The following is a 13,701-nucleotide window of genomic DNA, read 5'->3' as shown; positions in this document are numbered from 1 at the left end:
TATTACCTAAATTAATTGTACCCGTGTGACCAAAGGTATCATTTTTTTGTCATTGTCCCCCATCAAGGGATTTTCACCAAATTCCTCTTATTTGAGCATGTATCTATTTATTATTCTAAACCGAATGAAATTCATCCAATAAATATAATTAATAACCTTTGAACTTGACGTTGAAAGTTGATTCGTATTTAATTCTGAAAACACTGGGATGTTTCAGTTTCAAAGAATAAATTGGAATGTACAAATACGAGCACGGTGATGTAACATTAACATATTGGCGAGCGTTTGCTTTAATTTATGGCTCTCATTTACTCGATTATTTCAGTTACATTTTATCGTAAGTCCATTGTAAGAAACATTCAACGTTAGATTTATAACCGTTATAAGAGTGCAGTTATTATAATCTCGAGTATAGGTCTCAGCGTGAGTGAGAGACAGAGAAAGAACGAGAAGGCGATCAGCGGAGAGATGTTTTAATCTCGATGATAGGTACCTATAGGTACGTGTACGTATTTTACGACATTTAACTTTATACGAGGTGTTTACAGAGGTCATTATAATTTCATAAGCATTGAATTATAGTACATATACTGATCAAGTCGGATCGAGAGGCAGCGGTGATGGCGCAGCGGTATCTCGTGGTACCAGAAACAGCTTCTGAGCTTCCCTGTGTTTCCTGACCATCTACATATACTATGTTGGACTTGGACATGACATTCCCTTTTATGAAAATGAAAAGACCAACAAAAATGCAAATCGCAGTTATCATTCCACTACACTTCTCGACCATCTCGTACACAAATATAACGGTAGACCGGACGCAAAAAATTTCGTTATCATTCTATTTGACATGTATGCGATATCTGTGCAGGCAAAAAAAACACAACACAACAAGAATTCTGGTTTGGCGAATAAAATACTCGTAGTGGGATATATAATAGAAATAACGGTATATGTAGGTGGGTAGAAAGGGTACAAGGGGAGCTATAAGGCTTTCAAAGTTGAAAATCACTTTTTCACATTGCGAATTATGTAATGGGTGATATCGCAATTTTCTCAGATGGGTTTATGTATATGGGTGTGATGAGAAGGTTGGATTATTGAGCTCTTGGCATAAGTACGAATACGATTGAGGCGCTTTTCAGAAAAACGTATGTTTTTGAAATCGAGATCTTTTCCCCTACAATTGACTAAAATTAATTTTCAAAAAATTTCACTTTTCTATCAGATTTGGAGTTCTTGCGTACAGGTAGCCAGGTTTCAATTTTCCTTTACCTACCTAATTTCCTATTTTCAAATTTCTCTCAGAGGTGTCAGATTGATTTGAACCATTGGAAATTTGATTTCGTCTGTTCAGGCAGGTATTGAAAAAACAAAATGGTGATTCAGGTTAAGCTAATCAATACCGAGGGGAAAACAATTTTTCTTACCTGCTTTAATTTAAACATTTCCAATCCCCCCTCAAAAAAAATTGAAATTATTTGGGCAAAATATCACACTCAATTCCGACAAAAAAAGTCTTTGGAACGGTTGGCTTTTGGATTAAAAGTTTCGAAAGTACCTACGAATAAATATTGCCCTAATTAATTTTCATTTCTCTAAACGAGATACAAAAAAAAAATATATATATAAAAATATGACAGAAGTTGAAATCTTTCTGGAGGCTCCAGTTTGATTGAAAATTATGAAAATGGTTTCATAAAAAGAAAACAAAAACTTCAAAACGAAAGTGTCCAAACAAATAAACAAATTTCGTGTAAATTGATATTCCCACAGGGAAAAAATTAGAACAGGTAAATTAGGTAGATTCTTAGCATTCTAATAATGCACTTCATATCCTCAATCCAGCAATGAAATTTTTCAAAACATTTCTCCGTAATGTTGACCGTGAAAAATCAAACAATTATGCAAAGTTTATAAAAAGGAAGTTGAAAAAATTGGAAGGATATTAACGGTGCTACAATTAAAAAATAATAAGACGTCGATTTATTGCGCCGAGTTAACGAAACAGCTCGCGGGCTCGTGATACGCGAATGTAAACGTACTGCTTATAGTGCCTTGCCTATAGCCTATCTACATACATTATTGCAAAGTCGGGCGTGCAATGCTCTTGACGAGTCGATAGAATCTTCAAAGAATTAAGAAGCGATGTCAGAACAGAGATGTATGGTGTTACTGCATCATTCAATTCAATGTTAACACCCTTCTTCGCCGCTCTCGCTCTTTCCTAGACGCGCGTCAACCTATGTACTAGAAGTATACTTGTACTGTATTCGTAATTGGTGACGATGTTTTGGTGTAAGTACTCTCTCTCGTCGACAATTGTCTTGATCGGCTCATTCTACCGGGATCTTTCACCGTTAAACTTGTTTGCCGCGCTATCAATTCAACATCACTGAATACCGAAGCATCAAGTGGTACAGGTGTTAACTCGTTGAAACCGGTTATACTGAAGTTTGTTTATTGTTCTCATCTTCTTCGTCTTCTAATTAGCCATTTTTTCCTATTTTTTATTTCGAGTAGCGCCAATACTGTTCAGGAATTTGGGAAAGAGTCGGGGAAATTGATCCATTTCCCGGAAAAAGTGGAGAAATTTTTATATTTTTTCAAGGTCATAATGGATTTAAGTTGCCAGGAACTACAAATGTATGCAAATTATTTCAATGTTGGCGTTTTCTTATTTTTGATTTTTTTTTTCGCCAAGGGCCAAGTAGGTACTTAGGATTATGGCTGAATTAAGGGCGAATCAAAAAACACAAGAATCATTTCAAAATTCAGGCAATACATAAATAGATGGTGAAAAAAAAGTTGTGCACTTGAAGATCCAAATATGTGTGCTCCTGTGTTCTTTTTTTCTCCTATCATTTTCCCCAATGTTCTTTATTCAAGAGGGGAAACACAAAGAACTTGAACATCCTTAAGAAAGTATATGCTTTATATTTTGATTTTCATTACGGTTCACACAAACATAGTTGAGACATTAAGACGCAGAATATGAGGAATTGGCAGTACTATACGAATCCGACGTTATGCATCACTAATAAAATATTCAATTACATTACGTAACAGTTCAACTGGGTCATCTCGTTGATCGGAGAAATGAAATTGGAAAGTGGGTGACTTTTTTCTCTGATTATTTTCGGAATTTATCATAGCATACCGTTCCTTGTTTACGATTTGTATGACGAATAACAGGTGCCTGAATGTAGGTACAAGTAGTACGAGTATTTTACTCTAAGTAATACATAATGTAACCCTATTTCAATGGTAAAACACTGCGATACATCATTTCCTCAACGAACTAGCAACGTTCATTATGGCAATTTATGGAATCCGCGTAATTCGACATCGCAGCCCAAAAAAAATTCCTCATTGCGAAGCGTCATCGTGCGCGTTAAATTCAACATTTGGCTTTCCTGTGCACGACTTCTTATACCTAGGTATAGTACAATATACCTATGATAATTGTGAGTACATCGTCACGCTCGTAACAATCGGTTAAAATACGCGTCGCAGAATCAACGAAGAGTAAAATTAATTTGCTATCGTTGACAAATTTAATCAAAGCTATGGCGTTACAAAAATACAGCCATTGGTTAGTAATTATACGTGGGTTAATTATCATCCAGGTTCTGGGTACTTTATGTGTATATTACACATTGTCTAGTAGTATGTATACTATACTATACATATTAGCTAGGTCTATAGCTGGGTGCACTAGACATAGAAATTCTCATAGTACGTACATTTATGTATGTACTCGTAGCCCTGGCACAAGAGGTAGGTATGCATGTAAAACGATACATTACCCCGAGTATCGTATTGTGTTTAGGGTGTTTCTCTGATTTATATTTGACAAGGTTAATGATATTACTAACGCGGTATTTCTTGTCGTATTTCCTAGTTTATAGAGTACCTACGAGTATATCGATTCTTTATTTTATAAACACCTATATCGATCTGCGTGCTGGACAACCGGTTTATATATTCCAACAATTTATTTAAAAAAATGTTCGCAGACTATGTGGTGCAGCTCTATACCTAATACACTGCATGTGAACTGGCAAAAGGACATAAGCAAGGACACAATTCATACCTCACCTCTTGCACTGTTTAATTATAAGGGGGCATCTAGTGAAAATCGAAAGTTCTAACAATTTCCGTCATTTTGTTTCCAGCAGGAGAATTACATACCTACCTACTTGCCATTAAGGTTGTAAAAATATTGAACTGATATCGATCTATTAATATAACTATATCGAAGAGACCCTTGGGTGATTCATACAAGAACAAGGTTGGATGAGGTTATGACTTCTGCATTAAAAAAGAAAGAAAGAAAGAAAACTCATAGGCTATTGGGTATTTGTTCTCTGTACAGTTTAAAAAAGAAAAAAAAATCATAGGTATCGTATAGTAGGTACCGTTAACCATATTATGTTTAGCTCATTAGCATTAAAAAGCAGTGTTTCATTTTTCATCGCAATTTTCAAATCGACATGTGTTGAGGAAGTTCGTTACACTCATCGAACAATACCGACGATGGAAGTATTCATTATCTAATATTAGAAAATTGTAAAAGCACAATAGCCCAATGTGGACATTGATACGAAAATTTTTTCACTACTATATTCGCGACTTGAATGAAAGGTAATATTTTCAAATAAGTACATGTACCCTACCTTCTACCTAATGAATGTGAAAACCCTCGTAACTGCCTGAAGGGAACTAAGAAATGAGAAGAGTTTATTTTTTCCAGTCAATTATTTACCTATATTCCGAATGAATATTTCAAATTGAGAAAAGTTGCGTTTTTGAGATGCATATTAGGAAAAATTAATGTTATTTTGAGGGTCATCTTCGAAACCACCGAAGAACAGAAGAGTTTGATAGCAGAAGTTTAATCTTACAAAATAATCTCATGAAGTGTTCGATTCCCTTTAAAACGAAAGAGTAAGATTTAAAAAAAATAATATGGTCTAAACAATTTCCTATGAAGTTTCAGGTGCTCCTTTCACTTTATCAATTTTTGAAAAATTCCTTGGCAAACATTGATCTCCTAAAACCAAAATGTCATAATTTAGTCAACCTGGAGTCTTTAGCTTTGCCTATCATTTTCAAAGATTTGAAATACACTCATGTGATTCTTTAAAAGTAAAATCATGCAATTGTAAGGATATTTTGGAAAATTCCTCAAGTTTTGATTGAGCTACTGAATGTTTTTAGTGAGCTAGGTACTCTTTTTGGTCTTAATGCTTTGTTAGAAAAAGACGAACAAAACTGATGATTCAGCCGCAAAGTTCTGGTAGGATTTTTATGAGGAAAAGAATACGTTATCTTGCTCATTGTCAAGAGTGGCTTTAAAAATACGTTGCAGCTGCCTAATCGCTCATTTCGTGACTTTGGGATATTTTTTTGAAGAAATTTGAGCTCAAAAATGAATTATTTCTCACTATATAGGTAGAAGATTACTTTAGTTGTAGCTACTCAATCACGTGCCATCGAGATTATGGAAATTTTTTTGAAAAAAATGCCCCCCCCCAATGAGCCATGTGTTTTTTGAATCAGAACGGGTCTTCAATTTTTCCCTTAATTCTTTATAGGCAGTGATTTTTGAAAATTCATACCTCATTGGAAAGCTGAATTTACTCTAACAAGGTGTAATATTACATTTATGAGTCCATATGTGCTTCATTTTGAAAATGAATAAAATCGATTCCGAGGGGGTTTCTTGTGGGTGAAAGCTCTTCTAGAGTGGAAATAGATGTTGTCGGTTTCGAAACTATGCCAATGACGTCGTAAACCATAATTTCATCAATTGCAGCTAATTTGGAGAAGGTTTTGATTTTCTTCTATAAGTTAGTTTTTGAATTTTTCTCAACACTGCACAGTTGAAAATAAAATCTGAAATGATGTACTTTTAAAAAGTTTTCAAAATAATAATTTTCACAAAACATGGCTCAAAATCTCACTCTCAGTGACAATATCTCCCTCTAGACCCTCGATGGCATGATGAAGGAATAAGTTTGTGCTTTTTGGTTCGTAAAATCTTCCATAAAATTTAAATTCTCGAAAAAAAACTTGATTTTGGGGGAAATATTCAACTCAACATCTGACAAGAAAAGCTCTCAAAGCGTCGGCCTCTGAACGAGATGGCGATTTTTGGAAAGATCACGATCTGAAACCTCATAACCAAAATTTCATAGACTCAAATTGTTTTTTTTTTTAATTTTTGGAGAATTTTGGAAAATTGATGAATTATGCTTTTTTTTTAGTAAAAATGGCTGAAATTAGTCCTGAAAGTCCTGAAACTGATATGAACTCTCTCGAACTAAATTTTCCCATTTCAGGCGAGGACTATTTTAGATTTCTTCACAATAATCAGAACTACAAAATTTAGTTCGAAGGAGTGAGTTCAATTCAATAGGTATCCACTCAAATCACCGAAAATGGTCAAATTTTGAATTTTCAAAAATTCGCAAAAAATCGAAAAATCAATTTGGGTAGTTGAAATTTTGGTTATGGTGAGGTCAGACCATGCTCTTATCAAAAATTGCAGTTCCATTCTCAAATCGAAAGCGGACACCTCGAGTGGTTTCGTTGTGAGTAAAAATAGCAACCTTTTTCGTTAGAAAATTTATAAAAATGTTTGACCTCGAAACCTGTATGATTAGTATTGTAACACCATCGAATAACAATACCATAAGAAAAAATGTTTTGAAAAGTAAAATGTGCCATAATCATTGTCATACTTACTGATACTGAGTTTAATTTTATAAAATGCGTTCAGTTTTTTTTTTTTTTTTTTTTTAAGTAAACAATTTGAATAGCTGAATTGCTTACCTAATACATTCAAAAGATTGAAAACAATGACATTGAAAATAGGTTGATGACTACATTGAAATTGAAAGGAAAAAAATCAAATAAAAATGTCTAGGTCGACTTCGACGACCACGACATTGGGAATCATCAATTCCAAAAAGTACCTACATCATAATTGGCTGCGTAGATGTGCACTTATTAATAAGCAGGTAAACATACCTACTCAAGTTATGAAGCATGTTACAAGAATAAGTATCGTGTTTTTATTTACAATGGACATCTTCGAATGAAATTTTTGTAAAATTTTGAGACAAACGAATCATGAATTTTTTCAAGGTTGGAATGCCCAGAAAGCTATTAATTGCACAGACATGATACGAATATTTTCAAGGAACGATAATCTTTACAGAAAAAAATTAAAAATATACTCGTAGCTAGGCTTTTATTTTTATTTGAATAAAAGAATTTGTGTCGTTCCAAAAAATAATTCAAAACTCCTTGATGAGCAGGTACATTTGCTTGTAAGTTCATTTAATTTTTTTTTCAAAGCCAATAATGCTGCATATTCTGGTTGAAAATGAGCAGATATTCATTTTTCATGTTCATCTGACATTGAGTAAGGTTAAGGTTACGAGTAAAATCTTATAAATTTTCCTTTCGGCAATTGTTGAAGTTTTATTAATATTTGTTATTTTTAAGTCTTTATGTTTAATTCATCAATTCATTAATACCCCATAAAATGACAGAGACACACGTTTGGAAAGACAAAGTCGACGAAGTCGTGCTGCATTCAATTTGAAAATTGTTTTCTATTCTTTCAAGATTTATGTTTTCAATTGCAGCTACCTAAGTATCTACATTCTACATAAATACTGTTCGACTATATTGTATTTTGGCACTTTTAATGGGGAGAAACCAAAACCCACGAAAGGTTTCTCAAAATATGAAAATAGTCTTTTTGTGATTGAATTCTATATGCTAAATTAAAAATAGAAATAAAAATTTGGCTATTAATTTGTGGAGAGAAAACTGTCAACGAGTGAATGTTTTCCTAAAAATGATTTCAATGGAAGGCTCCCTAGGATTTCATAATTGTGGTGGAATACTTTTGAGAATACATAGGTTTAGGTATGTGAAGAAAACTTTTAAAGTTTTAACTTATGTCTTACCTTGATAAAGGGTCGAGTAAGAATGCAAGTATCGCTACGGCGGTAGCTATACATGCGAGGTATATGATACTAATTTCGTAAATTTCCGAATCAGGTGGCCTTTCCAAATTTGCACTTTGACTCGATCCAACGACGCAGAAATTCGATCCGCATACTTTTAAATCGTCGTCGGTGAGAGAATGACTCGATGAACTGCCACCACCGTGAACTCCGCTGGATAAAACTGCAAATTAGAAAATGAATTAAAAATTGGTACCTACGTATACATTTCATAAGGTTAAAAATGAAATTTTACACGATGAATGACAGAAAGGTAAATGAACGTTTAGGAGCATTAGTGCAAATAGTGATCTGAGACCTGGAAATGAGTAAGTTGGGAATTTCAAAGAACTTGATAGGTACTTCCAAAATTATCTGATAAAGAGTGGGAAAGAACTCTATTACTTACTTATAGGGTACTTACTTTTGGGTAAATTAGTGTTTTGAAAATGTTATCATCTCAAATATTTTGCATGAATCAAGCCAAAACATGGAGAGATATTATTTCGGAAACCGAGGAAATATTTTGGAACCCAGTGGTGTCAAATTTTTAGTCGTTATTGCAAATTTCAAAATTTTGAGGAAAACAACCAAAAACTAGTCTATTTTTTCGGATTTTTTAAATTGGCAATAATGGTCAAAAAATTGGCACCACTGCGTTCCAAAATATTTTTCCAACCTCCGAATTGAAGTCTGTCCGTGTTTTAGCTTTATTAATGCAAAAGAAGACAAAATGTTCAAAACAAAAATTTACCCAAAAATAATATTTTCAACCGTTTAGTAAAACAATGTGGTCTTGAATTTTGATGGCAATGGCCTAAATCGACGCAGAATTTCAAAATGCTATCTTTTGGGACTGAGTCACTTTCCTCAAAACGGATTGGGTAAAGTCCAGAGTAAGAACCCCATGTTTTTTTCGAAAAAAAAATTTTTTTTGAGGACCCATATCTCTCCTCCAGGGTTACCACCGAGGCCAACATTTTTTCTAAGTGACTTTCCACTAAAAATGAAAGTCTCCAGCGCTGAATTTGGTCAAAATCCTCCAACACACATATCTGTGTACGTAAGTCTATCTAATAGACTACAATGATAGGTTACCTTTAAAAATAAAAATTCACTTGTAACACTTACCCAAAGACGAAATTAAATTTCCCCACAGCTCTGCCGTCTGCCAAGCGAGGAAGAAGAATCCGAAAAACCGCACGACAATACCGTCAACCGGCTGATCGGTAAGTTTTGCGTAAACTGCGGCCACTTGCGTAAGATAGGTAGCTTTAGCCGCCCACATAGGAGCCGCACCAAGACCGACGAGGATTCCGGCGGGTACTAATGTGTAAAATCTAGGATAAAATTGGGCCGCAATGTAAGGCGCGTAACACAACAATGAAAAACACAGGGTCCATTTCACCGTTAGTCTTTTGATTAAAAACGTAGGTACAAATATACATGAAATTACTAAAGAGGCGTATATGGCCGATAAGGAAACTGTACCGAGACCTTCTTTGGCATTAATTGAACTTTGTAAATTCGCCGTCCCTTGGAAAGCGGTAAATTGTATCATAAATGCGAAACTAATGGTTGCTATATTTTTCAATATTCGCCATTTTTCTTTCCTGGACATTTTAAATTTACCCTTGGGTACTTGTTCGTCTTCCGGTTGCATCGGTGGTTTCGAAATAACGTCGCCGAGCGGATCGCCATCTTGTTTGAAACCTTTGTTATCGTAACCGGAGACAGCAAATACGTCCCTGTCGTCGTTTCGTCTGTGGTGGCAGTGGTCAAAATTATTTGATTTGTCATCGCTCGGCATTACAACCATTTTGGAAATCCTTCCGTCAAGTCACACTGTAACAAAAACAAAATACTTCGTTGAAAATTTATTTTCTGTAATTCTACTATTAGGTAAATATAGATGGGTAAGTATTCAATAAAATAAATTTTTAGACTAATCCAAATTCAGGAAGTGAAGTGGAAATGCGAATGTAAAGGAATCATAACTGGAGGTTCTAGACAGCTCTACCCAGGGAAGGTGAAAAAACCCGAATATTTTCCGCAAACTCAAACCTTCAAGATCTAAATCCAAACCTGAACTCCTGAGTCCGAACCTTAAAACTTTGATCACTGATCTCAACATTAGGTAGGTATTTGGAATTTTTCAGATTCAGGACATCAATTACCATGATCGAGAAACATCTATACCGTCGACAGGGTAGTCATAATATCCGCGAAAGGGATGATATACTTTTTAATTCATAAATCTGGCGCAAATTTCGCTCTTGAAAATTTCCAAAAACCGGAAAAGAAATCACACGCCTCTAACCCTTGATATGCCCGTTCCACCGAAGATAAATTTCGATCGTCGCGTCGCGACAAAATGGTATTTCAGGCATTTTTTTAACGCCAGGCGTCGCGATAAGTACAAATTACAATCCACACAACACTTTGCTTCACATCGATGACCGATATTTCAGGTACTGCCACTGCCGCAAAATCAGCATCACCCCCACGGTCATACGGTGACCTCCAAAACAACGAATGAACGAATCACGGTCGGAAATAATTATTACGTTAACGTTGCTATATATATTTTAAAAAATGTTTAATGGTGTTGATTCAAGCCGTCTCGTATTCGGGCAACGTGTGTGCTTCGATGTTGAATTTCTTCGACCGGAACGGAAACGAAAAAGAAATGGAAATCAATTTGCCGATGAATAAAGCAAAATGTTTAATTAAATATAGAAAAGCCCCCGAGTATTGAATTCAGAAACGGTGCTAAGGATTATGGAAAAAAGCGCAGCTGAGAAATGATTAAGTGCTCGATGAAAAGAATAAAAAAAAAGTTAAGTAAACATTATTTTTTTATAGTTATATCATAGGTGAAAGGAGAACTAGCTTCCGACTCTGATTTACGTCACGAATAGATTCGTAACGTTAGTTTCAATAATATCGATTGTTAATCAACTTCCTAACAGGGGATTGAACTTGCAATAGTTTATAAAATACCTACTACCTACGTCAATATTCAAGAACTGACCAGTGATACGATGATAGTCCCATTTCTCATAAGATCATCATCGTATCTTCACGAAAGTACGAGTAAGTTCTTTCCTCCACGTGCCAATGGCAAGGTAAGTAAGGTACATACCTACTCGAGTTGGTTATTGGCACCGTTCAAATGAATTGTAATTATTGGTTTAACTTCGAAAATATCTATCTAGGTACCTACTTATGTTAATATGAAATGGAATCAAAAATTTCATATCCTCTGTAACTTATCCCAGAATCATAAGTATGACTTATATTAACCAGGGGAACCAAGTTCACATCATTTCAGCGAATTTTTTTCACGTCATTGCCTTTTGTGTTCCTCAGCATAAAGTTTCCCTAAGTGTGCTCGTGTTCGCCAAGTTGCAAATTGCAGTACTCTGCAATTTTTTGTTCTCTTTTTAGCCAGAGTACCTCCTACATGGCAATTAATACCTATCTTCATTTCTTGTTTGTTTTCACAGCACTCGAGATTATAGAAATAAAACGAATTATCACTTATCAGGTACCCTTATCTTGAATAAATCACTCGTTTAAATTTAAAATTGCACTCGCTACGAGTACCTACCCAAAACGTATAAAATTCATATCATTAAACTTTTCAAAAAACCTTGAATTTACGTGTGCAGCTGAAGTATTCTTCTACAATTGTATGATTTTAAATACCAACATATAATAAAGGTATTAAAATAACAATGCGGATTCGCAATTTATTATTAATGAATTCATACAATACTGAGATACCTACCTACCGATTTTTGTTTAGACTTTTTTACAGATTGCATAAGTGATTTTGAACAAATGAACTAGTTTACGTAGATAGGTAGGCAACGACCAACCTACAATGTTGAAAAATTTCAAGAAATATTTGAAAAATATACCTACTTTCACTTCACACTAGACACTTTTCAAAACTATAGATCAGGTTCAATTTTTCTGTGCCTCTTAAATTGGCCATAGGTAAATAATGTAATCCAATTCTGCATCGTAAGGTTGGGAAAAAATAAAAAAAATTCCGGGATTTTAATCTTACCAACAAAAATGTGCTTAAAAAAGTAAAAATATGTGTGTATCAACCTACATAAAAATTGGATCCCTCTTTTTCCCTTCAAAGGTGCTTTCCCATGAATCAAAAGATGAATTCCTGTACGTTTCTTGGTTCTATTCATGAATCGGCAGAGGGGGTGAAGGGGGATCACACTTCACTGCAAGACACTAGGAAAAATCCAATTCCAGTTTCGTGTACAATTGTTTCTAAAATATTGTCTTTTACTTCTTTTAGAAGGTTGAATGTGGAAGTCGAAAAACAACTTATGATATGAAGTGAAAAAGGGGACAAAAATTGCAGATTCGGCACTTGAACCACATTCTGAAAAGTATCCAAATTTTAAAATTTAGAAAAAAATAGAACCACCTACGATTTTTCACTTTTATTTATTTTTTTTTTATCAATTTTCCAACAAAAAAATGAAAAGGGACAAAGGTATTACCTAATGTCCCACGAAATTATCCACCTACTGAAAAATAAGGGTTAAAAAAAGTGTTGACCATTTCTGTTTCGTTAATTTTCGAGTTTTTAAATTTTTCATTTTAAAGACATTATATTTTTTAAACCGTACCTACAATTTTCATCTCTCCATAAAAAAAAAAAAAAAAAAAAAAAAACAAGGAAAGGAGGCATTTGAGAATCGAAATATAAAAATTCAAAAAATTAATGGATGGTTTTGAATTCTCAGAAATGGTAGTTTTACATTAAAAAATTCGTTGCTATGTAGGTAGGTAGGTACGTATACGAGCATTTTTGAAATTTCTGAAGCACATTTCATGTATGCTTAAAATTTGAAAATATGCACACCAGAATGCAAATTACCTATAAACAACATGACGCGAGCGAGTTTTTAAAAATTTAACATTCGTAAAGTAAAATGAAAAGGTAAATGATTCCTGATGTAGGAAGTTCGTTTTTCTATAGCTTCCAATATATACCTATGTATTACATTATAGTTTTCAAGAAATTCCAATTTTTGAAAACAAAAGCAACGTGGCTTGAATGAAGCGATAAGGAAAAAGTTTTCAAAAATTTTTAATTGAAAAAAGAAAAACAATGATTTTTGATGCGAGATGAAGAAAAAATTTCAATGCTGAAAAATCACCAAAAAGTTGCAGAATGCACTCAATTTAGGTACCGAAATTTTGAATAAAGTTTGACAGCCTAATGTCAGATTTTATCACACCATCGGTTGGCTTTTAAATGGAAGTACCTAGGAGGAAACACACAGCCAGTATCACACAAGTGATAATTTAATCACGAATAATGAATAATTGAAAACTTCTTTTTTGGAAAAAAAAACCATGAATATTGTGGGATAAAAATTTCGAAATTTTCGAAAAAAGCAACCAATATCACTAGTTTTTTTTTTACCTTTGGTTGTTTTTCGGATTTAGACATCTCTAAAATTTATTGAAAAAGCTATGTAGTTTAAACTATTGCAAAATGTTTTACACGTCTTCATTGTTTAAAAATTACAGAATGAACAGTTCGTTTTATGAAAAATTAAGGGTATAGGTATGGAATGGTTATTTTTTCATGATTTCATTCAATCTCAAATTTTCAATTACTTGTGATATG

General features: G+C 33.9%; 1 protein-coding gene across 3 annotated transcripts in view; it reads right to left on the bottom strand.

Annotated features, from left to right (window-relative positions):
• The window catches only part of LOC135838399 (UNC93-like protein), a 56,617-nt gene that overhangs the window by 21,749 nt on the left and 21,167 nt on the right, over positions 1 to 13,701 (bottom strand). For all 3 annotated transcript variants that reach the window (XM_065354010.1, XM_065354012.1, XM_065354011.1), the window contains exons 2-3: positions 9,159 to 9,872; positions 7,989 to 8,211 (exon numbers count right to left, since the gene is read on the bottom strand). In XM_065354010.1, coding sequence (XP_065210082.1) covers positions 7,989 to 8,211; positions 9,159 to 9,846 — 911 coding nt within the window. In that variant the 5' untranslated portion in view covers positions 9,847 to 9,872. The remainder of the gene's footprint in view (positions 1 to 7,988; positions 8,212 to 9,158; positions 9,873 to 13,701) is intronic.

Source organism: Planococcus citri, chromosome 3 (assembly GCF_950023065.1).
Source record: "Planococcus citri chromosome 3, ihPlaCitr1.1, whole genome shotgun sequence".
In the NCBI taxonomy this organism is placed as follows: domain Eukaryota; kingdom Metazoa; phylum Arthropoda; class Insecta; order Hemiptera; family Pseudococcidae; genus Planococcus; species Planococcus citri.
The sequence above is the reverse complement of the archived record's forward strand: the minus strand, read 5'-3'. Positions and strand labels throughout refer to the sequence as shown.